General features: G+C 43.1%; 1 protein-coding gene across 2 annotated transcripts in view; it reads left to right on the top strand.

Moving 5' to 3' along the window:
• The window catches only part of BTK (Bruton tyrosine kinase), a 32,260-nt gene extending 7,775 nt beyond the window's left edge, over positions 1-24,485 (top strand). Inside the window, exons 2-19 of one of the 2 annotated variants that reach the window (XM_069463310.1) lie at positions 1,425-1,595; positions 2,102-2,200; positions 3,277-3,345; positions 5,700-5,781; positions 12,470-12,598; positions 12,899-12,966; positions 13,825-14,012; positions 14,420-14,482; positions 15,109-15,163; positions 15,451-15,530; positions 15,707-15,834; positions 16,545-16,619; positions 18,203-18,374; positions 18,898-19,114; positions 20,697-20,761; positions 21,413-21,531; positions 22,030-22,187; positions 23,980-24,485. In XM_069463310.1, coding sequence (XP_069319411.1) covers positions 1,455-1,595; positions 2,102-2,200; positions 3,277-3,345; positions 5,700-5,781; positions 12,470-12,598; positions 12,899-12,966; positions 13,825-14,012; positions 14,420-14,482; positions 15,109-15,163; positions 15,451-15,530; positions 15,707-15,834; positions 16,545-16,619; positions 18,203-18,374; positions 18,898-19,114; positions 20,697-20,761; positions 21,413-21,531; positions 22,030-22,187; positions 23,980-24,051 — 1,980 coding nt within the window. In that variant the 5' untranslated portion in view covers positions 1,425-1,454 and the 3' untranslated portion in view covers positions 24,052-24,485. Of the gene's footprint in view, positions 1-1,424; positions 1,596-2,101; positions 2,201-3,276; positions 3,346-5,699; positions 5,782-12,469; positions 12,599-12,898; positions 12,967-13,824; positions 14,013-14,419; positions 14,483-15,108; positions 15,164-15,450; positions 15,531-15,706; positions 15,835-16,544; positions 16,620-18,202; positions 18,375-18,897; positions 19,115-20,696; positions 20,762-21,412; positions 21,532-22,029; positions 22,188-23,979 lie in introns of those variants that run through there. The other variant, XM_069463311.1, reaches the window with a different exon arrangement.
• Positions 24,486-25,488: the final 1,003 nt, after the last annotated feature.

A 25,488-nucleotide genomic window follows, 5' to 3' on the forward strand; every position in this document is an offset into this window, starting at 1 on the left:
TAAATCCCACCACCCCATAGGAAAAAACTCTGCCTCTAACAAAACTTGAGGAGAGGGCTGGTGATTTTTCATTACTTTCTTAGTGCTCCATTTTTATGACAGTATTTGTTTTCACATTATCTGTGTGTGTGTGTGTGAGAGAGAGATGGGTCTTGCTATGTTGCCCAAGCTGGTCTCCAACTCCTGGGCTCAAGTGATCCTCCCACCTCGCCTCCTGAGTAGCTTAGACTACAGGGACTCGCTCCTATGCATGGCTTATTTTCACTTTATCCTTCTAAAGAAAATTTGGAATTAGTAATAATATAAGATTGTGGCCAGGCATGGTGGCTCACACCTGTAATCCTAGCACTCTGGGAGGCCGAGGTGGGCGGATCCTTTGAGTTCAGGAGTTCGAGACCAGCCTGAGCAAGAGTGAGACTCTGTCTCTACTAAAAAGATACAAAGAAATTATCTGGACAGCTAAAAAAATTATAGAAAAAAGTAGCCATCTCTATTATTTAATTATAAGAAAAGCAATAATATAAGATTGTATGTAAACCTGTAGGTGAATAACTGATATGAAGTGTTGTTTAGTGTAAATAAAAAAGCCAATGGTGACTTTTTGGGACTTTCTTTGCCTTTCTGTATTTCAGTTACCTAAACTGAATCTGTCTGCAGTATTGTTAGTTTGGGGAGGCAAAATAAGTTACTCTTCATAAATGAACAGAGCTGGCATCTATAGCAATAAGACAATTGGGAAAAAGATAAAAAAAACAACTACTCCCTCCGCCCCTAAAAATTATATTCTCAACTTTAGAACAAAGCTTCCATCCTTTGTAGCTCAGTCAGTGGGTGATGGGCAAAATCAGTTGGGCGGCAGTTAGTGTGTGTCTGTAACTGCAGGTGCAGCCTCCATATCCTTATTCGACCCCTTGGTTACAGACCCCAGTGGGACAATGTTTGAAGAATTACATTCACTGTCTAGGAAACTGGGAACTGAAAGCCCAATATTTGCCTCAGTGGAGTTCTAGCACCTGCGTTATCCCTTCTGGGGATAACATGGTCAACAGCTGTGCAGAGACTTTTGCTATCCACAGATGCTACATGTATCATAAGAGGGTCAATAGTATAAAGCTGCCTCTACACATTACCAAGCACACAGGTACATGCCATTTGACATCTAGAGCATTCCATCGCCTTACACAAGAACCCAGTTTACATGAACTAACAACATAGAACTGATCCCCCCAATTCAGTGTGCATCCATTATACCTGAAAACTGACAGAGCTGGGGACTGTGGAAGGAGGATGTTGAGGTAGGAAGAAGGTTCTTTGTGAGCTTTGCACATTTTTATTGCATTTGCAACTAGGTAGCTAGGCTGAGGGGGAGCCAGGAGCCATGAGGATTAATGTGCTGGGGCCTCAAGAACTTTCATTCTCAACAGCACACGAGCGAGCTCCTGAAAGAAGAAACTATGGCTGCGGTGATACTGGAGAGCATCTTTCTGAAACGATCCCAGCAGAAAAAGAAAACATCACCTCTAAACTTCAAGAAGCGCCTTTTTCTCTTGACTGTGCACAAACTTTCCTACTATGAGTATGACTTTGAACGTGGGGTAAGTTTCTCCACTGTGAAACCTGAGTTTCAAGATTTTAAGGTCTTGGCCTTAGCTCTTCCCTTAGGAAAGAGGTCGATCTTCCTTGGTAGGAAGAGGGAGGTGGAATGGACCTAAGTACATTCAAACCCAGCAAAATATTTCCTACCCTAGAACTAGCTACAACCATGCTGAGGCAAAAATTCAAAGGTGCTAAGAAGCCACAGGGAAAATCTTTCTATGGAATCTTGCGATTGATGAGCACTCATTAAATGATTAAGAATAAAATCCGAGAGTTGGAAATTGCTCCCTTATTTCTTATGACAAAGGGACATACAGTTATTTACTCTTCCATAGTATTTGTCCTCCATTTGGTTGTGAAAGAAGGTTAGATTTATAGATCTGGAAGTTTTTTCCTCCCAGAATGACAGGTCCTGATATACAGTGTGGGTAGATAACAAAATCTAATCACCTGATTGCTTAATCACTCAATATTTCTGCATTTTCTTCCGAATTCTCTTTCTCAGAGAAGAGGCAGTAAGAAGGGTTCAATAGATGTTGAGAAGATCACCTGCGTTGAAACAGTGGTTCCCGAAAAAAATCCTCCCCCTGAAAGACAGATTCCGGTAAGAAGAGACCAATGTCAGAGAGAGGGAGTGGTAGATTTTAAGAAATTTGGAACAGTGAAATTCTCTGTAAATAGACTGCTGTTGCTGTGCAATGTGAGACACAGTCAAGCTCCCTTATACAATTCTTCATTCTACCACATATTGTCTATAGAATCTCAGCCTCTTTCCTCCATATGCAGAACATCTCACTTAACCTGGAAAATTGGTTAACACCAATTTTAAAATGATACCGTATCAAGTTTTCGAAGTGATCAGAGATGATTGCTTTCACTTCTTCACTTACCAGGATTAGAGTTAAAGGCTTGAGTAAATCTGAATGCCAGAATCCTAGGGCATTCTGAGTCACGTGAGTTTCTTTAATATCTCATTGTTTATTCTCCTCTTACTTTCCAGAGCCTCTCCAGGGCATAAACCCTACTGACTTTTCAGTTGATTTTTCAAAAAACATTATTTTTTTTTGGTATTTTCCTGATTACAAGAGTAATGAATATTTATTACAGAAAATATACAGATTTTTAAGAGCACAGAAAAGAAGATAAAAATGATGAATAATCCCATTTTTCAGCTAAAGCAACTATTAATATCATGGTGTATATAGGCTTATAGATGTCTTTCTTCACTAGCAACACAAACATACACTTATATATATATATTATATATTTAAAACATAGAATCATACTACACATCTTGCTTTGTAACCTACTTTTTTTTTTTTTTTTTTTTTTGAGACAGAGTCTTGCTCTGTTGCCCGGGCTAGAGTGCCGTGGCACCAGCCTCACTCACAGCAACCTCAAACTCCTGGGCTTAAGCGATCCTCCTGCCTCAGCCTCCTGAGTCACTGGGACTACAGGCATGTGCCACCATGCCCGGCTAATTTTTTCTATATATATATTTTAGCTGTCCTGATCATTTCTTTCTATTTTTAGTAGAGACAGGGTCTCACTTTTGCTCAGGCTAGTCTCGAATTCCTGACCTCGAGCGATCCTCCCACCTCGGCTTCCCAGAGTGCTAGGATTATAGGCATGAGCCACTGCGCCTTGCCCCAATAACCATGCTTTCTTATTACATTACAGAGAAGGGGTGAAGAATCCAGTGAAATGGAGCAGATTTCAATCATTGAGAGGTTCCCTTATCCCTTCCAGGTGAGTTATTTTCTCTCATCAGCTCTCGAAAGGACCCTGTATTGCAACCATTAGGGATGGGGTGCAGGGCAGAGGGAGGGATACTAGGTCCCAGTGAATAGAATTTTAGGTGGACAAGGACAATGGACCAAGAAATGAGACTGGCCTGAGCTGAGAATATTTGCTTTTCTATTTTCCCAATCTAATATCATTTCTTTTAGTCTCTGTACTTCACAAAGAATACATAGCGGCACTAATTCCATTACAATGTGGCTTGTCTATGATAACTGCATTGAGAAAGATGCTCTGCTTGTTGAGTGAGCATTTCACTTCCTTCTAGGTCTAATTATCTGTCTAATGGTGGTCATGTGGGTTGAAAAAACAGAAAAGGGGAGGTAAGGAGTGATATTAGGAAGTTCAGTATGGGGAAGGCTTATTAGACTTACACTAAACGGCTGGTCCGATGGTAGTGGGTTATCAGAACTTATTAACATTAGTGTCACTAAAGTTGGTATTCAACCCTCCACTGCTAAATTTGACTGGCTTTAAAAAAAAAAAAAAGACTTACACTAAACCTAAATTCTATTCTAGTCTGGAATAGTTGAAATGTCACATAGGCATCTGTTCGGTAGGTGCAGTGTAAGTCATAAAGGAGAGCAAGAGCTACAGATTCGCTCTTCAATTTGGCTGGCTTACATCCTGAGAACTCTATAGGCCACATGTTGTGAATATAGCAGCCTCTGCAACAGTGAAAGCCAGAAAAGGAAGTGGAAAGTCTCAGGGGAGGGGGCTTTCTGTCATGGATTTATGAGCACAGCAAGACTAACACAAGCAAAGAAAAAAATGCAAAAGGATCTTGTTCATGTCCCTGACTGTATCAAGGTTATAAAACCTGTGGAGGAGGGGTGTTGTAGACATAGTTTTTACTACCATTGCCTTTCAACAAGATGACATTATTTGGCTGCACTAGTGGACAATGCTGAACAGCAGATAATTCAAAATTAATTTATATTTGATTTAGAATCCATCATGTGATGTCTATTAAGTCTGTGAGGGTTGGAAACACATCTTATATATTCATGCATCTCCACAACACCTTATGATGTCTCGTGCATGGTAGATGTTCAAAAAGTACTGAATGATTTGATGATAATGTTTAATATATACCTTACTCTTTTTGAAGTAGGTTTGTGGTTTCAAATTTGGTTTATTTTGCCTAATATTGGTGAAGGGCCACCACTGGATGGCAGGGGGAGGGGAATTAGCCATGAATTACAATTTTGTTCCATATTATTCAAGTGAATAACCATATGTACTAATCAAGACTTAAGTTATATTGATCATCACTTCAATTCTCTACTATACAAACTCAAAGTTTAATAATAAAACAATAAACTATCCTTTCTTGGTTCAACAAAAATCCTATCTCCACCAAGGAGAGAGGAAAACATTATGAGCTAATTTTACACACAAATTAAAACACAAGTCAAGAGGACCTAAGAGTATTAAAAAAACTAAGAGCTTCTAAGTCCCACACATCTGGATATGAATAGTTCAGGAATTCTTTAGGTCATTCACAGAAGCTGAGCACCACTGCTGACTGAAGACTCTGCCTTTCTTTTTTTTATTTCAAAATATTACTGGGGTATAAATGTTTTTGGTTATGTGTATCAATTTTGTTATGCTTGAGTCAGAGTTATAAGTGTGCCCATCGCCCGGATAGTGTTCATTGTACCCATTAGGTAGATTTGCACCCATCCCCTCCTCCTCCCTTCCCCCTGCTTGATTTCCACTGAGTTTTACTTCCCTCTGTGCAAATGTGTGTTCATTGGTTAGTTCCAATTTAATAGCCAGTACATGTGGTGTTTGTTTTTCCATTCTTGAGATACTTCACTTAGGATAAGGGTCTCTAGTTCCATTCAAATTGTTGCAAAAGGCCTTAATTCATCCTTCTTCATGGCAGAGTAGTATTCCATAGTATACATATACAACATTTTGTTAATACATTCATGAATTGATGGGCACTTGGGTTGATTCTATTAAAAAGTCCAAAAACAATAGATGCTGGCATGGATGCAGAGAGAAAGGAATGCTTCTACACTGTTGGTGGGACTGCAAATTAGTACAACCTCTATGGAAAACAGTATGGAGATTCCTCAAAGAACTAAAAGTAGACCTACCATTTGATCCAGCAATCCCACTACTGGGTGTCTACCCAAAGGAAAAAAAAGTCATTTTATCAAAAAGACAACTGCCTTTCTTTGTCTTCCACAATGAATAGACAAAGTTGTACCTTAAGATTAGTTGCTTCAAGATCTTTCTTCTTTTTTCTGAATCTATCCTAACTGATGAAGTCTGTGTGTCCGTTGCCTCAGGTTGTATATGATGAAGGGCCTCTCTATGTCTTCTCCCCGACTGAAGAATTGAGGAAGCGTTGGATTCACCAGCTCAAAAACGGTGAGAATTATTTGGAAAATAAACTAGTTGCCAAAGAAAGAAGGAAAGGAAGGAAGAGAGGGGAGAAGAAAGAGAAAAGTGGGAGAGAAAGAAGAGAAAGAGGAAGGGAGAAAGAAGAAAGGGAAAGGGGAAAGAGGATGGCAGAGAGAGAGGAAGAAAGAATGGATGGAAGGGGAGAAAAAGAAAAGAGAGGGAGGGGAGGAGGGAGAGAGGAAGCAAGGAAGAAAAGAAGAGAGGGAGGGAAAGAAGAGAAAGAAAGAGAGAGGAAGAAAAAAAGAAAGAAAAAGATTTTATTTTGCCTCAATATTAGTGATATGATTGAGTTTAATATTCTATCATAGGAATAAAAGGTGTCATATTAGACGAAGGGTTTCAACCCGGTTCTACCACTATCTCTCTAGTGCAATTTTGTAATGTGGGCACCTCCATTTCTCTATTTGTAAAAAAAGTCCCATTCTTTATACTGATTACAAGGGTGGTGTGTCATTCAATGGTTATGCAATATTTAGAATCCAAAGTATGAAATACCTAACTGCAAAAAATTAAATGAATGATGTGTGAGAGTGCTTGATGTCAATCAGAGAACCTGTTTTCAAGCCCTCTTCCACCACTTGCAAACTGGGTGACTTCTGACAAGTAGACCAACAAGCTTCTTTGAGGCTCAATTTCTTCTTCTGAAAGGTGAATAATGATGATGCCTGCCATACCTACCTAAGGATCAAATGAAGTAATAATGTATGTAAAAGCACATGGAAAACTGTAAAGCACTGTACAAGAAAGCCCTGTACATCTCCTCATTGTGGATATTTCCCAAGGAAATATTCCGTGTTCTTTGCTTTGTGAGGATCTAGACTTGAACATAGTTTCAGCACTTCACATAGACCACATGCTGTACTCAGATAAACTTGACTGTAAATGTTTGCAGCACAGGATGCATGCACACATATTTGTGCGTAAATATAGCCACATGTCAAGTGACTGAGAGATTAACTGGTTGAGTTGACATCAGGAAAGGCTGCCTAGAGAAACAGGAAGGATGGCAGACTGATAATGGCATGGTTGGGTTATTGCATGACAGCCCTTTGTCTTAATAAACATCTAGATTCTGATATTCACTGGCTGGCTATACCAGGCTTGTTCACTCCCTTGAATGCAAATATGATTGGTCAAAATTATAAGTACCAGGTCTTTCAAACTTAAAGGGGAGAGGAGGAAGGAAGATAAGGGTCACCTATTTTTTTTTAATTTTAAAATATTAAGGGGGTACATATATTTTTGTTACATGGATACCTTTCATAATGCTTAAGTCGGGGTTTTTAGCGTGGCCATCACCTGAATACTGTTCATTGTCCACAATAAGTAGGTTTTTACCCCCACTTCTCCCCCTCCTCCTTCTTTTTTTTTTTTTTTTTTTTTGAGACACAGTGTCGCTTTGTTGCCCGGGCTAGAGTGAGTGCCGTGGTGTCAGCCTAGCTCACAGCAACCTCAAACTCCTGGGCTTAAGCAATCCTTCTGCCTCAGCCTCCCGAGTAGCTGGGACTACAGGCATGAGCCACCATGCCCGGCTAATTTTTTCTATATATATTTTAGTTGGCCAGATAATTTCTTTCTATTTTTAGTAGAGACGGGGTCTTGCTCTTGCTCAGGCTGGTCTCGAACTCCTGACCTTGAGCGATCCACCCGCCTCGGCCTCCCAGAGTGCTAGGATTACAGGCGTGAGCCACCGCGCCTGGCCCCTCCTCCTTCTTGATTTCCAATGACCTTCACATCTCTTTGTGCCCGTGTGTGCCCATCAATTAGCTCCCAATTATTAAAGAGTACATGTGGTGCTTGTTTTTCCATTCCTGAGATACTTCACTTAGGATAATGGTTCCATCCAAGTTGCTGCAAAAGACACTATTTCATTCCTTTTTATGGCTGAGTAGTACCACATTTTGTTAATCCATTCATGAACTGATAGACACTTAGGTTGATTCCACATCTTTGCAACTGTGAATTGTGCTGCAATAAACCTCCAGGTGCAGGTGTCAAGATCATCAATAAAATTCTTGCTTCTTGCCATGTGCCAGACACTGAGCTAGATACCTTATATTTATTATCTCATTTAATTCTCACAACAACCTTGGGCCAAAAGCAAGAATAATAATTACTAATACTTAATGTACACTTACTGTGTACCAGGCTCTGTGCCAAGTGCTTCAAATGTATTATTCATTTGATCTACACAATAACCTTATAAAGTATGTATTATTCCCCTATTTACAGATGAGGGAATTGAGGCTCAAAGAGGTTATGTAAGTTGCTCATGGGCGCATAGCTAATGAGTGGTGGAGCCTGGATTCTCACCACATTCCTAGATCTGTATGACTCCAAAGCTCAAGCTCATTACATGGTTTTGTGCTGCTTGGTTTCCAAGCCCAGAAATTTCACATTTATTTGGTTGCAAAATATTCTACAGTACGGCCATGTTGAGTGTTACAAAAAGGTGATATCCTGCACCACATAGTTCAGCTCTTGGCTTGTTTTGAGATAAGGCCCACTTTAGCCCTAGGGGTACAAAATGAGCAAACTCTTTGATAGTTCTTATTATGATCCAGGCTCTTCTCTAAGTTCTTTACATATATTAACTAATTTATTCTTCATATTAACCATATGGGGCAGTTGTTTTTCTCAACCCCATGTTATGGATACGAAAACTGAGGTACAGAGAGGTTAAATATTTTTCCCAAAGGCACTCAGTTAGTAAATGACAGGGTGGGGCTTTGAATTCAGGCTCCAGACTCCATGCTCTGAAACAATATGCTATTTCCAGTCAGAGAAATATTCACAGAGACTGAGATAGGTGCCCCAGCAGATATGTATATACAAACATGTCTTGGGTTCTCTCCACACTGCCTCCAGTGCCTTGCACACAGAAAGGTATAAAGAAATAGTCGTGCGAATTGATTTTTTGTGTGTGTGGGAGTAAGCAATCACCACCAACTTGGGCTCCATATTGATAAATAGCCAGGATATAGTTTGGAAATAGGGGAAAGTGAGGCAGACTAGCTGAGGGAGAAACAAGGGAGAAAGAGTGTGGCATGTTCAAGTTAGTACCTCCTTTACACTTTAAACAGTAACTTCAAAACCATAGTTTAGTCTAACAAATATTGACTATAGTGCTCACTGTATTCAAGGTATGAGTAATGACTGAGGATATGAATATTGAGCCTGTAAGCTTGGTTTATCAACTCAGAAGTTAACGTTACTATGTTGATTATGCACTGCTAGTTAAGTTCGTTAGCTAAGTAAAATTACAACAGGCCAAAAATAAAGCCAAAACACACAAAAAGAGCACCATCACTTTAGCTGGGTCATTAGTGTGAGTATGTAGTGTGGCTAGGCACAGTTTTGCCTTCTCTTCCCTTATGTTTCCCTTATGTTTCACTGAAAGTATTTTTTTTCCAGTTGCTCCACCTGCCTATATGTCTTGTCAAACCTGCCTGGGCTGACAACAGGAGCCAAAAACTAGGTGCCTTCCAACAAATACCATAAGGGCTGGGAGATTTAAGGGCAAGTCCTAACAATCCCAGGACAGTCCTAGGTGCTGGCATTGCCAATAGAAATCTACCCTAGGAGCCACAAAATTCCACTCTAGTGATGCTATCTCGTTCTTGGGTAAAATGCACCAACTGGAAATCACTAACATGAAAAGGTTACCTCATCAGAATACTGGATACGTTTGCAGGGCTATTGACCTTGAAGGGGCATAAGGAAGTCTTCTGAGGTGCTGGATCTGAGCTGGGTGTTAAACCCATGTGGACAAATGTGGCTCTTAGTACACCTTAGATATGTGCACTTTATTATATGTAAGTTCTACCTCAATTTAAAAAGTAGGACCTCAGGTACCTCTTATCTAGCTGCCATATTTTCTCAATGGTGCTTGCCACACAAAGGTTGTATACCTGAGAACTTAGCCACTTTCTTTCCATTTCCTTGAACTACTCTCTTTCCTTAGCCACTCTCTTTCCATTTCCTTGAACATGGCAGTGGGTACTTCTATGTTCCAGCACCACAGATATTTGCCTATGCTCATTGTTAGATCTTTGTTTGATCAAGTTGAATAGAGCCTATCCTAACTGCAACTTCAAAAATAAGCAAATGGCCTGACCTCACCAAAATGAATCAAAGAATGACATCAGCAAACTCCAACGACCAGTAAGGGAAGGAATGATTCACGCATACCCGAAACAGAATTTTAGATATTATCCTGATAAATGTGCGTAGAAGAGGCCATCCAGCCCATCAAATGCTTGGGAAATATGTACCAACCATTAGTGCTTCCCAGACAGAGCTGTCCATGTGCATTGGTGAAGCAAGCAGTCTCCTCTAGCCGTCCCATGTGGACACCCTGCTTTTGCAATCCTCTACTAATTAGCTGGAAATACTAGGTCTGGCTTATGCAAGAAAAGAAGGGATGTCATCTTCAAGGGACCTCTTAAGAGGGCGGACATTATTTGGGAATGTAGAGGGGTTTTTTTGTTTGTTTTTTGTTTTGTTTTGTTTTGTTTTGTTTAGACAGAGTCTCACTCTGTTGCCCAGGCTAGAGTGCCATGGCATCAGCCAAGCTCACCACAACCTCAAACTCCTGGGCTCAAGCAATCCTCCTGCCTCAGCCTCCCGAGTAGCTGGGACTACAGGCATGTGCCACCATGCCTGGCTAATTTTTTTCTATATATATTTTTAGCTGTCCAGATAATTTCTTTCTATTTTTAGTAGAGACGGGGTCTCGCTCTTGCTCAGGCTGGTCTCGAACTCCTGACCTCAAGTGATCCTCCTGACTTGGCCTCCCAGAGTGCTAGGATTACAGGCGTGAGCCACCGCGCCCGGCCTGTACGGGGATTCTTAATGAGTGTGTTGAGGGTGGGGAGGACAGGAAGTCTTATTTCCTCTCATTAACTTATTAGCATAGCTTAGTTTATCAGAGTGGCTAGTTGTGGATTAGGTATTCTTGGCATGTCTACTGGTGCCCAGCCCTGCATAAGGCACAAAGGACCAGAGGGTCTTCAAATCCCTGGGTGAAGGAGAGTGGCATGCAGGGAGGGTGTACAGGGTGTAGGTAGTGGGAGAAATGGATCCTAGTGGGGAGGAGTGTCAGTGACATTGTTCAGAATTACCAATGCCTGGTAATAACAAAAGGCAGACAGAATTTTTGGTGGTTTGATTATTGTTTTGAAATCCTCTATAGGCAATACAGCCCTTTATAGCCCACAATCTATCTGAACAACTCCTACCACTCTGTCCTTGATACAATGGTGAAGAGTAGTGCTGAAAAAGTTGGGGGTGAGGGTGGGCAGGGGAGAGTGGTTAGAAGTCTTCAAATCCATGTGAACAAAAGCATCAAGATGGCACTTTTTTAAAAAAGGTAGTACTTTTGTTCATTTGCCTATAAAATGCACCTAGCTACCAGAAGCTTCTAGACCTTCCCCAAAGCCTTAAGTGAGTGAAGTGTGACTAGCATGTTTTTAAGGGCCTGAGATGTTTTCTACAGTATAAGATTTTGTTTTTGTCTTTTTTAAAAAGTTACGCAAGATTCTTCTTAGCAGTAAATGCTGAAATATGTATGTCCTCAAATGTGCATGTTTTTTGACAGTAGCAAGCACTGGGCCAAAGACCCAGGCTGGTCTGTTGTTTCAATAGTCTTTGCTTTTCTCAGTTATCTGACACGATGATCCCTGGATGACTTTTCTAATTGACTTCATGTTAAGGTTCTTGAGATGCCACAGCATTATATATATTTTTCTTTTTTTAATGAGAAATGATCAACCGTAGCATGCCACAGCATTTTAAACAGCAATACCAATTTCTCCTCTCTGCGAACCACTCTATTCTTTGCAAAATACTTGGGCTTCTGGGAGCTCTTTTGAGCCTCACAACCCTGGGAGGGAAATGGAGCTGCTGTGTTTATCTCTGGCAATGGGGTCAGCCCATCTCAGTGGCCTGAAGAAAATTGGAACCATGTTTATTCTAGAAGCAAAATCACCTTCATTTGTCCTTGAGATCAGCGCTGCTGTCTATTCTGTGAACACAGAAAGGCTAATGTAGAAGTTCTCACTAAGGCAAATATCCCTAAAAGATCACTCAGGGAACTGGGACATCAGTACATTAAAAGCTGGAGAGTTTGGGCTGGCACGTTGTTTCCCTTATCTGGAAAGCAGACACCACAATCAGCACCTACCTCACCGGAAGATTGTAATGGCTACTGGGAAAATGTAGATAACATATTTCCGTTCTTGGCCTCTGGAGCCATCAGATATTCTTTTTTTTTTTTTTTTTTTTTAAACAGAGTCTTACTCTGTTGCCCTGGCTAGAGTGCAGTGGCATCATCATAGCTCACTGCAACCTCAAATTCCTGGGCTCAAGTGATCCTCCCGCCTCTTGGCTTCAGATATTCTTATCATGTTGATCAGGAGATACTCATCAAGGCAGACCACTGAAGAAAACTGCACAGAAACTGCCTGGGGCCAGCACACAGTCGGGCAGGCCAGTCATGTGAGCCAACTGGTCCTGTGGTCTGCTTTCCTTTGGGGTGGCTGGGGAGGGGGCGGTTATTTGAAGCTCACCACTAAGCTTAGTCAAAGAGGAAAACATGCAAATGGTGGATTCTCCCCCATGTCAGATGTGATCTCTCTCTTCTCTCCTGCTACAGTAATCCGGTACAACAGTGATCTGGTACAGAAATATCACCCTTGCTTCTGGATCGATGGGCAGTATCTCTGCTGCTCTCAGACAGCCAAAAATGCTATGGGCTGCCAAATTTTGGAGAGCAGGAATGGAAGTAAGACATCTGATCAATATAATTTTCTCCTTCCTTTGGCTCAATTTCCCTTGTTTTCCCAAGAGTCTGTCAAACCCAGGGACATAGCATAAAGTTGTACACTTTGAACACTTCACAAAAGGGCCTGGAAGAGGGGATTAGTGGGGGCTGATACCCAGGTGACAACCTGCTCTCCAAGCTATGCTACCTGGCATGCCACATCCACCCAGATACTATTTATAGCAAAGTCCCTGACCAATCCTGTCCCTGGGCTCTTTCCTAAAGTGCATTCTGTATCATCACTGGCTTCTTGTTTTGCAGGCTTAAAACCTGGGAGCTCTCACCGGAAGACAAAAAAGCCTCTTCCTCCCACACCTGAGGAGGACCAGGTATACAGGGAAATTGGGTGCTGCTATTGCTGAAATGGAAATTTACTGTCAAAGCCTGAAAACATGCCAGCCTTAGAATTCCCTTGGGACTTTTCAGTGTTAATTGGTATTCTTGCTGAGACAGGAAATTTGTCCTTCTAATTAGGACTTCCTCTTCAACGGAAAGATAGAGGGCTATTAGGTAGCTCTTGGCAACCATGTAATCCAATCACCTGTTTAAAACAAAGCCTGTTTTTTTAATGAAAAGTATTTTCAAACATATAGTAAAGTTGAAAGAATTTAACACTGAACACCCATATACCCAACACCTAGCACTAACACTACCTACCCCTAGCATTTTACTTTAAAACTTGATTTTAAAAAAAATAAATAAATAAAACTTGTTTGTTTTTTTTGTTGTTGTTCCTTCTTGAGGTCTAGAAAATCCTTTCTCATATTTTGTAAGTAAGTAGAGCAGGGGTTGTTATGCTCATTTTGCAAAGAAGGAAACTAAGGTTCAGAGCCACTAACTAGATTCATGTATTAGTTTAGTGCCAAGCAGGTTTCCTGACCTTGGCTGTACATGGTTTTTGTCCATTAAGCTTTAAAAATACTGATGCCTGGGTCCCACTCCCAGAGATTCTAATGTAATTGGTCTGTGGGAAACTTCTTGGGTGTCAGAATTGTTAAATGCTTCCTCGATGGTCTTGGTGTGCACAGTGGTGCTTAAAAATGGTCGTTGAATGAATGCTGAATAAATCTTTCATTATGCTTGATTTGGGTTAGAATGGTGTCTCTAGTAAGCCAGAGAGTTGGGAGAGAAGAAGAGAGTGCTTGATATCTAGCCAAACCCTCCTGCTTTTTCTTGCAACTATACAGATCTTGAAAAAGCCACTGCCCCCTGAGCCAGGAGCAGCACCAGTGTCCACAAGTGAGCTGAAAAAGGTTGTAGCCCTTTATGATTACATACCAATGAATGCAAATGACCTACAGCTGCGGAAGGGTGATGAATATTTTATCCTGGAGGAAAGCAACTTACCATGGTGGCGAGCCCGAGATAAAAATGGGTAAGTCCACGCCAGCCCTTCCTGAACCTGTGCCCGCCCACTCCACACACGTGCAAAATGCTACAGTATCATTAGCCGGCTCAGCATCCTGACCAGAGACAGTTCTTCCTACACCGCAGTGAATGTGCTCTCCCTCCAAGTACTTCCCAGTGTGCAGCTCTATACATGGCCTCTGCCATCTCTCTGAGCCTTTGTTGTCATGCACATATAACCAATGCCACATGTGCAGAAGTTCCACACTTCACTGACTTAACCATGCTTCAGAGACGCAGTCCTCTTTGAGGGAGGAGTGTGATATATATACTTCCATTTGAGGTTGGTTCTGACCCCAGGGATATGGGCCTATGCATCTCTCTCCTCAAGGATGGGAAAGTGCTAGATGATCTGTCACATTGTCTCTCCTACAGGCAGGAAGGCTACATCCCTAGTAACTATGTCACTGAAGCAGAAGACTCCATAGAAATGTATGAGTGAGTATGCCTTATGTTCCCAGTGTGCAATCTTCCAAGAGGAATAATATATATATATACACATATACTTTTTTATACTTCCAACACATTTTTAATTTCAAGGTACATATTAAAATTAGTGTCAAGTAGGTCAAATGATGCCACTACGCCAAGTTAGTGCCTATGTCTTACCCTCACCCCAATACCCTCTGCTTATGAGAGCTGGAGAGGTCACCATACCCTCAAATCCAGAAGAATGACGCTCAAAGAAAAAGAGTTGACAACCTTTTGGTTTCCCATGTTTCAAATGGGAAACATTTGAAAGGATAAAAATGTCAAACTGCTACTGTTGTCCTCTTCTCCCAGTCATGGAAGTGGATTGTCCTTAAGTGCCCCAGTCCCTGGTCTCTTCCCTGCAACCCCCTGCTACCTCCCTCTGCCTGCTACTCTCCATTTCCATGAATCTTCGGTGCCAACCTGGGTTTGGGAAAGGGATACAGCGGGCTATGCACATGACAGACACTCAATAAATAGGGTTTGAGTGAAATGATTGAATCACTGGCATGGAGGAGCCCTGGGGGAGTGCCCTAACCTCTGAGCCCTTTATGACCTGGCCCGGAAGCCACTCAAGCGCTCTCCCTTCGCAGGTGGTATTCTAAGCACATGACTCGGAGTCAAGCTGAGCAACTGCTAAAGCAAGAGGTAAGTGTGGGACCATAGTCTGACAGCACTCTCCCTGCATGATAAGTGAACATCCTGAATTGAGGGCCTGCTCTGCCCACCACCCTTGGGCAAAGTGGTGTCAAATCTGCTGTCCGTCTGGGGTCCCACTTACACTTTTTAATAGTAAAAGCAGTGAGGCTGCAGCTCAAGCGTGGAACTTGGCAGTAAAATCAGGGGTGATTCTATTTTCTCTCAGGTTTGGGCAGGTGGGATGCAGGTGTGAGCGCCACTTCCTCCTCCAGGCAACTTCTTTTTCGTTGTTTCAGGGGAAAGAAGGAGGTTTTATTGTCAGAGACTCCAGCAAAGCTGGGAAATATACAGTGTCTGTGTTTGCTAAATCTACAGGGTGAGTGCTACTGTTCCAAGGCCCTGGGGGACAAAGGACAGGGGTACCCTCCCAACAGCTCCTTAATGGCATGCCCCTCCTCCTTCTTCTGTCCCATAAACTCAAAACTCATCTCTCTTCATTTCTTGGGTCCTGCTGACCCTTGTTCCCAAGTTACTAAGTATCCACTTCTTCAGGGACCCTCAAGGGGTGATCCGCCATTATGTTGTGTGTTCCACACCTCAGAGCCAGTATTACCTGGCTGAGAAGCACCTTTTCAGCACCATCCCTGAGCTCATTAACTACCATCAGCACAACTCTGCAGGTGAGTACCAGGGACAACTGAGAAGAAGGATGTCACAAACACTAAGAGAAGCAATTCAGGACAAGGTGGTGAGGGGAAGGATATGCCTCACAGGGCAGTATGAATTAGCTGTGAAAGTAAACCCCGGAGCCGCTGGGTAGAGGTCTAGTAAGGAGATGGTCCAAGGCAATTGGAAGTAACTTCTTATTTGGTAACTGATGCTCAGTGCTAAGAAAAGACACCAGAAGAGGCTGGTGACTAATCAGTCAGCAAATATTTACTGAGTTCCTACTGTGTACTCAGCAATTTCCTTAGTTCTAGAGGAGACCAGGGGAAACTCTGAGCTGAGGTCCTTGCTCTCAAAGAACATGCAGGTTAGACAACATCAGAAGACAGTTTCTAAGTACTATAAAAATTCTAAAAACTTGGAGATCGGTGAGGGCGTGATTATGTGGAAAAAGCTGCATTGAGAGGGTTGGATGTGAGCTAAGTCTAGACTGGGAGGTGGGAATATAGTTAGTTGGGGGGTGTATTTCAATTAGTATTTTCTCTTTTGCATCTCTGAAAACTCGTGAGAGAAGAAACTTCCAGAAAAATGTGGATTTGTGGAGATCATCTGGGATTTAAAATGTACTAGAAAGATACATGCTGGAAGTGTGAGGCTTTAGGTAAGGGCAAGTCGTCTCAACTCCTATGCTGCATCAACACTACGGCCTCTCTGTATGTTTCAGGACTCATATCCAGGCTCAAGTATCCAGTGTCTCAACAAAACAAGAATGCACCTTCGACTGCAGGCCTGGGCTATGGTAACTGCTTGTTTCTCTGGGGTAGGGTAGGCTGCCCAGTTGCAAGGACTACCTTTGCAGACCTTGCCTTAGTGAGTGTCCTTGAGGTACCCTCTTCTGCACCAGCTGCCTCAAAGAAGGTTAAGACAGCCAAGCAAAAGTTATTTAATAATTTTCTCCCTCTAGTGGTTCCTACTGGGACTGCAAATACGTAGATTCATAAGGGATTTGTTGTTGGGGTCTTTTTGTCTTTTATTTTTATCTTTTCCCTTTTTTTTTTTTTTTTTGAGACACAGTCTTGCTCTGTTGCCCAGGCTAGAGTGCCATGGCGTCAGCATAGCTCACAGCAACCTCAAACTCCTGGGCTCAAGCAATCTTTCTGCCTCAGCCTCCTGAGTAGCTGGGACTACAGGCATGTGCCACCATGCCCAGCTAGTTTTTTCTATATATATGTTTAGCTGTCCTGATCATTTCTTTCTATTTTTAATAGAGACGGAGTCTCCCTCTTGCTCAGGCTGGTCTCGAACTCCTGACCTTGAGTGATCCTACCGCCTGGGCCTCCCAGAGTGCTAGGATTACAGGCATGAGCCACCACGCCTGGCCTCCCTCTTTTTCTTTATATACATATACATATATATATATATATATTTTTTTTTTTTGAGACAGATTCTTGTTCTGTCTCCCGGGTAGAACGCAGTGGCGTCATCATAACTCACAGCAACCTCAAACTCCTGGGCTCAAGTGATCTTCCTGCCTCAGTCACCCAAATAGCTGGGACTATAGGTGCACGCCACGATGCCCAGCTAATTTTTCTATATTTAGTAGAGATGAAGTCTCACTCTTTCTCAGGCTAATCTCGAACTCCTGAGCTCAAACGATCCTTCTCCCTTGGCCTCCCAGAATGCTAGGATTACAGGCATGAGCCACCATGCCCAGCCTGTGTTTTTTTTTTTTTTTTTTTTTTTTGAGACAGAGTCTCACTCTGTTGCCCAGGCTACAGTGAGTGCCGTGGCGTCAGCCTAGCTCACAGCAACCTCAAACTCCTGAGCTCAAGCGATCCTCCTGTCTCAGCCTCCCGAGTAGCTGGGACTACAGGCATGTGCCACCATGCCCAGCTAATTTTTTCTATATATATTTTTAGCTGTCCATATAATTTCTTTCTATTTTTAGTAGAGATGGGGTCTCGCTCTTGCTCAGGCTGGTCTCGAACTCCTGAGCTCAAACGATCCGCCCACCTCGGCCTCCCAGAGTGCTGGGATTACAGGCGTGAGCCACCGCACCCGGCCCCAGCCTGTGTTTTAATTGTGGTAAAAATTTTCAGCACCATCCCTGAGTTCATTAACTACCATCATTAATATAATCATAAAGGGATTTGGGGATGTTGTTTAGTCTATCTTCTTGCCTATGGCAAACTTGAACCTAAAATTCTCAGATTCCTCCAGTAATCCCCTGTCCCTGAGATTGACCTGAGCAAAGATGGATTAGTATTTTTGGAAAATTCCCTTTTACTACTTTTCCTATTTCTACCCCAGTAGGGATTCTTATCTATTGTAGGAATTATGTACACATGACCCCAAAGAGTCATACCAAGACTTTGTTCTTAGGATCATGGGAAATCGATCCAAAGGACCTGACCTTCTTGAAGGAGCTGGGGACTGGACAGTTTGGAGTAGTGAAGTATGGGAAATGGAGAGGCCAGTATGATGTGGCTATTAAGATGATCAAAGAAGGCTCCATGTCCGAGGATGAATTCATTGAAGAAGCTAAAGTCATGATGTGAGTTACAGCCCAAACTCAACTCTCAATCCATTTTCTGGAGTCTAGGAATTACCAGAACAACCCACTGTAGTTTAAAGGTGACTTACAGTGAGAAAGATTTGGGACCAGGGCCTGAGGTCAACCTTTGATTGGTAGGAGTCCTAATTGCCAAGGTAATCATTTCTCTTCCTTAGATATTGATTGAGAATAGTCTTGATCATGGGTGTGTACCATCTCAATAGTATTTGGGGCTAGATGTAGAAAGTGAAACCTTCAAAAGAAAGACTGATTCTAATTTAGCCTTAGTGTTCTTTTAGCCCTAGACTTTTTTCCTGTTCAATCGATGAGCTCCAAATCCATGCTCACCTCCACATATTAAGCACTCTTGGGGTTTAGGGTGGAAAAGAAGAAAGTAAATTTGCTATTATGGTCCCTTATGTGATGCTCTACTCCTAGGCCAACCCCTCTCCTCCTCAGCCCCTTTATGACTAGTATGTAAAGCCAAAATGGGAGAACTGGTTCCTTGATGCCTCTTCTATAGGAATCTTTCCCATGAAAAGCTGGTGCAGTTGTATGGCGTCTGCACCAAACAGCGCCCCATCTTCATCATCACTGAGTACATGGCCAATGGCTGCCTCCTGAACTACCTGAGGGAGATGCGCCACCGCTTTCAGACTCAGCAGCTGCTGGAGATGTGCAAAGATGTCTGCGAAGCCATGGAATACCTGGAGTCAAAGCAGTTCCTTCACCGAGACCTGGTGGGACCTCAGAAGGCCTGGCAGGGGACCAAGGGCTGAGGGGGTAGAAGTAGCAGTGGAAGATATATCACACATGGTTGAGAAGGGTTGCTGGTGCCATCATTTCAGTTTTGTGTAGAAAACTCTAAAAGTTTGATGCGTCTCTGCCCCAGTGGTGAGCCAGTCAAGTATCTCCAGCCTCAAGTCCATGAGGTCTGCCATGGTGGGAGCTAGAGCAGTCACTCATCTCCAGCCCCTACTGCCAACAAGGAAGAGGTGGAGTCCTTCAGTGGCCATTCTGTACTCGGAGCAGAAGGGACTGTGTTTCCCAATGAGACTACTCTTGGCATGAGGCTATCCTTTGGTTACATCAGAGTCACAAACTGCAGCCTGTGGGTGCATTTGGCCCACATGTTTTTTTTCAAATGTTACACATAGCAAACACTTAAAAAGAGACATTTCACATTTTTTAACAAAACTGGAATTTCCAGCTTCTTTTGAAAATCTAGACCATCTTGAAATACCAGGTCCATATTCTCACAGGCCACCTCTTTTCCTTTATTTATTTTTAGACATAGGGTCTCACTCTGTCATCCAGGCTGGAGTACAGTGGTATGATCATAGCTCACTGCAGCCTCAAACTCCTGAGCTCAAACCATCCTCCCACCTCAGCCTTCTGAGCAACTAGGACTACAAGCACATGCCATCATGCCCAGCCAGTTTTTAAAAATATTTTAAAAGTAGAGAAAGTGGCGTCAGGCACGTTGGCTCACACCTGTAATCCTAGCACTTTGGGAGGCTGAGGCAGGAGGATCACTTGAGGTCAGGAGTTTGAAACCAGCAAGGGCAAGACCCTGTCTGTACAAAAATAGAAAAATTAGCTGGGCATGGTGGCACGTGCCTGTAGTCCCAGCTACTCAAAAGGCTGAAGCAGGAGGATCAATTAAGCCCAGGAGTTTGAGGTTGGAGTGAGCTCTGATGATGCTACATCACTCTAACCTGGGTGACGGAGCGAGACCCTATCTCAAAAAAAAAAAAGTAGAGAAAGGGTCTCACTATGTTGCCCAGGCTGGTCTTAAACTCCTGGCCTCAAGCCATCCTCACACCTTGAATCTCCTTTCCTTTAGACCAGGCATGTGTGCTCCATTTCCTGCAATCTCCACTTACCCCACTTCACTCTTACTTTGCCGGACTAGCCCTGGAGGCATCAGAGTTTGTGCCCCTGTTTCTTTCAGCCAGGCCAAGGCTCAAATTGCCCTAGTCTCGCTAGCAGAAAAGCAAAAAACAAACTTGCCTCCTGTTCTCCCTCAATTCTTCCAGCATTTCAGTGCAGGAAGTAGTGTCGTGGAGTTGCCCATGTGAATGAAATTGCTCTGCCTGTCCCCATTGCTTTACTTAGGACTACATAGCAGGTTGCTTTCCCCGTGGGGTGGAAATGCATCACAATTTCTCAGTGGCATCAGCAAACTCCAATTGGGTGGGAAGGTTTCTGTAGTCAAAGGGGATGAGGGTTCCCTGGCTTCATTCTACTGGTGGGCAGAAGCTTTGTGCCTTTGACCTGTGTGCCAGGGATGGAGTCTCACGTGTATCTGTTGCACTACAGGCGGCTCGAAACTGTTTGGTAAATGATCAAGGAGTTGTTAAAGTGTCTGACTTTGGCCTGTCCAGGTGAGTGTACCTTTTTCATCTTTCTCTTTAAAAATAGCACAGTACAAGCATGAGGGGGTGGTATAGTTTTTAATCCCCCCCCCTTTTCTTTTTTTCTCATTCTGGTGTTTTCTGCCATCTTTCTGTTCCTTTTACTTCCTCTGAATTGTTTAAACCACTTCTTTCATACTTTCGTTTTATTGTTATATCTCTCTCCTCTCCTTTCTCCCTTTATTTCTGCCCCCTCTTTTTTTGTAGCTGTTTCCCTAGTACCTTATCTTGATCTGTTAATCCTGTTGACTCTGCTCCATCCCTCCTTCTTTCTTAATCAGTCTAATTCCCACTAGCAACCACAGAGCAGAAGGAAGGGAAGAAGAGCAGAGAAAGGAAAGGGGGACCCAGAAGAGGAAGGGAACACCTGCTAGATCTTATTTCACTTCATCCTTCCTGTAACCATGCTGTCCACCAGGAAAGTTGAGATATGAACTTTCTCAGATATGAAAATAGGAAATTTGTTAAAAGTAACATTTGTAAAACATATTGATTGACCAGCAGAGGCTTTAGAGAAAGCCTGTAAGCATGTATCTGTGCCACTCTTGTGATTGTGCCAAGAAAACTTAAATATCACAGCTCTCCAAAGCCTAATGCTAACAAGTCCTGAATCCCTTGCAGGTACGTCTTGGATGATGAATACACAAGCTCAGTAGGCTCCAAGTTTCCAGTCCGGTGGTCTCCCCCAGAAGTCCTTATGTATAGCAAATTCAGCAGCAAGTCTGACATTTGGGCTTTTGGTAAGTGAATAAGATTATACAGATTACACAGCTCAAAAGAAGAGAAATGTTATGGGAAAATTCACACTTCGCAACCTGCACAGAGAGATTGTTTTTTTCATTCATTTAATTCTCGGGGAGTACTTGTTATGTGTCAGGCACCACGGGGGCTTCTGAGGATAAAAACAGTAAACTGGACATGATCCCTGCCTTCATTCAGTTTTCAACAGCTTCTGAATACTGATTGTGTACCAGGAACTCTGCCAGACCCTATAACTACAGAGACAAATAAGATGCTGTTTCTCTTCCAGAGGAGTTAATAATCTAGTGCCATCCTGATCTCCAGTCCCCTGGCACACAGTGTGGTCAGTACTATAGCAGAAGTTTGGGCAAAATGCAAAAAGCACAGAGGGGAGAACCAGCTGATTCTAATCTTGGAGATTGTTCTGGGAAGACTAGGATCCCTACTACCCCAAAAGACTGCAAACCAACTTAATACCCTTTTTTTTTGTCTTTTAGGGGTTCTGATGTGGGAAATTTACTCCCTGGGGAAGATGCCATATGAAAGATTTACTAACAGCGAGACGGCTGAACACATTGCTCAAGGCCTACGTCTCTATAGGCCTCATCTGGCTTCAGAGAGAGTATATACCATCATGTACAGCTGCTGGCACGAGGTATGCGTTATACTGTGACCTCTTAAATTATTTACTTAAACCTACTGTCCCATGTATCTGGCCAGTCCCCACTCTCCATGACTGCATGGCAGTTGGGCACAGACTGACAGCTGCACACAGTCTCTGACCCCGGCCTGCACCCCAGTCCTCTGATGGCCAGAGGCTCTCCCAGGCCCACCCCAATTCCCACCAGAGTATCATTAGTAGACCCCAATATTAACTCAGCTTTAGAAAGAGGGTTTTTTTTGGACCACATCACCCAGCATTAGCAGGTAGCCAAAGGCACTCAGACAAGTGTGTGGGCATTACAAAAGAAAAGTCATGAAAGTTTGTTCATTCTTTTGAGAGTCATTGGCCCTTTCTTCTACTTCACTAGCTGCCAAGCTTTTCTGGCTGAGGTCCTAAATGAGATTTTTTTTTTTAAACCCTAAGGCTTGAAAAGGAACTAAAATAGGTAGTAGGGTTTTTTGTTTTGTTTTTGTTTTTGTTTTTTAATATGGTGCATGGTGGGGTTTGTGGGTAGGTGTGGTATTTTGGAAATAAAGAGTTTGTCCCACTATTACTAAAACGCTTTGCTGCTCTCACTTTGGGCTCTTCCCCAGGTGCCTTCTTCACTTTTCAGTAGATCCTTGGCAATCTTATTTTGGCAACCTAAATCTCTAGTGGGAAATAAATGCTCAGCTCTTCACAGTGCCCAATAAACACATATGTTAATCTGGAGCCCTCGGGGTGAGGTGAAAAATGGGTATCTGGATCAGAGCATAGCTCCTTTCCCTTTAACAAATGACAGAGGTCACCAAAAGCTGTGTGGAGAAAGGGAGAACTCCTTGGAGTCATTTGCCTTCTCTCTCCTGTGTGATGCAGAATTAGGGGAGATTGGTTATATTCCCTTCCAACCAGGACATCCTCACTCTGCTATCGAAAAACTATTTCAGACAGGCATTTTCTCCACAGCCTGTTTAAAGCAGTGGTCACAAAACTTAATGCATATCAGAATCCCTGAGCAACTCTTAAAAATGCAGACAACTGGGCCTCTTTCCCAGAAATTCTGATTATGTAAGTCTGAAGTGGAACCCAGAAATCTCTTTTTAAACTTCCTAGGAAATTCTGATACTCAGCTAGGTTTGAGAACCATTGATTCAAAGGACCAAGAAATTAATGATATTTTGGTTCTGACAGAAGGACACTATCCTTGCATGAATGTTCCCTGAATCACTAAATGCCTCAGGGGCTTGTAGACCAGACCTGTCAAAAAGAGCCTTAGTCTGTAGGCCACACAATGGTAACAGAAGGTCCCATGTACTCAGAATCCTTGCAGAGATGCAGATTGTAGTTTTGAAATGTTAATTCCATTGTTAACTTTGGTTTGGGGATGATAGAAACAGTGTTTGAAACCAAACTAAAAATTATCAGTTTGTGGGATTTCTGTTCTGCCAACCACTTCAACTTGTTTGGCAGCCATTTTTCACTTGGAGCTCCAAAATAAGAATGCACTGTGTACAATTAGGTAATGAACTTGCCCTTAGTTTTAATCAATATGTTTGTCAGTTTAATTTGTAAATTAGTCTTATCACACTAATAACCTGAGTTACTAAAAATGAAAAGTGTGCAAGGACTTTATGGAGAGCTGCTGTTTCTTTTCCTTTTTTTTTTTTCCCTTTGGTAATTGACAGGGTGTGCTACCGGGCATATAGTTAATACTCAATAAACATTTGCTGCTTATTCATTGAATTTTCCTTGAATTCTGGATTCTAGCCACTATAACAACACTCCACTTTTTCTTTGGTTTTAGAAAGCAGATGAACGACCCACTTTCAAAATTCTTCTGAGCAACATTCTAGATGTCATGGATGAAGAATCCTGAGCTCGCCAATAAGCTTGGTTCTACTCCTCTCCTCCGCAAGCCCCAGTTTCACTTTCTCTGAGGAAAACCCAGGCTTACAGACCCTGGAGCCCTTGTGCTCCCACTGAATACACAAAGGCCCCTCTCTACACCTAGGAATGCCTCCTTTCTTTGATTCCCTGGGATAGTGACATCTGAGCAAAGGCCAAGGAATTATTGTGCCTGGCATTACCCCCCAGAGAGGAAATTTCCCAAGAATATTAAGACAGACTGAATTTAGGATGGAAACATTTGAGGGAGGGAGGGATGTATATAGCCTCACAAGGGGTCCAACAGCTCTTTGGGTAGGCATTAGAGCTGTGGGGGGTGGGGCAAAATTTGAAAAGAATGAAATGGTGTCTTAAAAATGGGAGGGGAGGGTGTTTTGATACAATAAAATTACTGGAAAGCATGAAGGTCTTTGATATCTTGATTAATCATACAGCCTCCCTGAAGCACCCTATCTCAGTGTTCAAGAAAGCTATTGCAGCTGGGTGCGGTGGCTCACGCCTATAATCATAGGCTGAGGCAGGAGGATCACTTGAGGTCAGGAATTTGAGACCAGCCTGAGCAACTGGGAGACCCCATTTCTACTTAAAAATAGAAAAATTAGGCGGGCATGGTGGCACATGCATGTAGTCCCAGCTCCTCGGGAGGCTGAGGCAGGAGGATTGCTTGAGCCCAGGAGTTTGAGGTTGCTAACGCCATGGCACTCCACTCAGGGCAACACAGTGAGACTCTGTATCAAAAAGAAAAAAAGAAAGTTGTTGTGTGATAATGGTTTGGCCTATTCTGACACTGAGAACTCAACAGGACCCTTGGCATTTAACCTGTCTCGCTTTTGTTAAATGCTGCCTCCCAAACAGATATTCAAAGGCCAAAGCACAGGGCCCATCACATGGTAGGCATGCAGTATCTGAATGAATCTGAAAGCTGGGGACAAACTCTGCCAGAGCCTCATTTCCATAGGTCAGAAGAGGAGAAAACTCCGTCCAAACGCTTGAGCCTAGGACCCAGCATGGCCAACGAACGAGTCCAGCAGTCCGGGCCGTGCACGATCCGAGTAGCAGGCAAAGCGCGGGCCAATTTGGAAACGGGTTGGGATGGCCAGGAACGGGCCACGTGGTCGGAAGTAGCTCCTCTTTTCCTTTATTCTTTTTTTTTTTTTTCCTTTGGAATAACGTCTCGACGGCACCTCGGCGCTGGGCAGCAAGCCCTGAGACCTCAAGGCGCAGGCTGGGCGCGGGGTTGCAGGCTCCTGGAAGGGGCCCGGCGTGCCGGGGAGCGCAGGATCGCTCCGGGCGAGAGAGGTGGCGGCGCGGACTTGGGCGCCTCTGTCGCGCCCGCGCAGTTCGCTCGCGGGGCGGGCCCCAGGGCGGCGGGTTGTGGTTCCGGTTCCGTCGCGGAGACACGTGAAGG

Source organism: Eulemur rufifrons, chromosome 30 (genome assembly GCF_041146395.1).
Source record: "Eulemur rufifrons isolate Redbay chromosome 30, OSU_ERuf_1, whole genome shotgun sequence".
Classification (NCBI taxonomy): domain Eukaryota; kingdom Metazoa; phylum Chordata; class Mammalia; order Primates; family Lemuridae; genus Eulemur; species Eulemur rufifrons.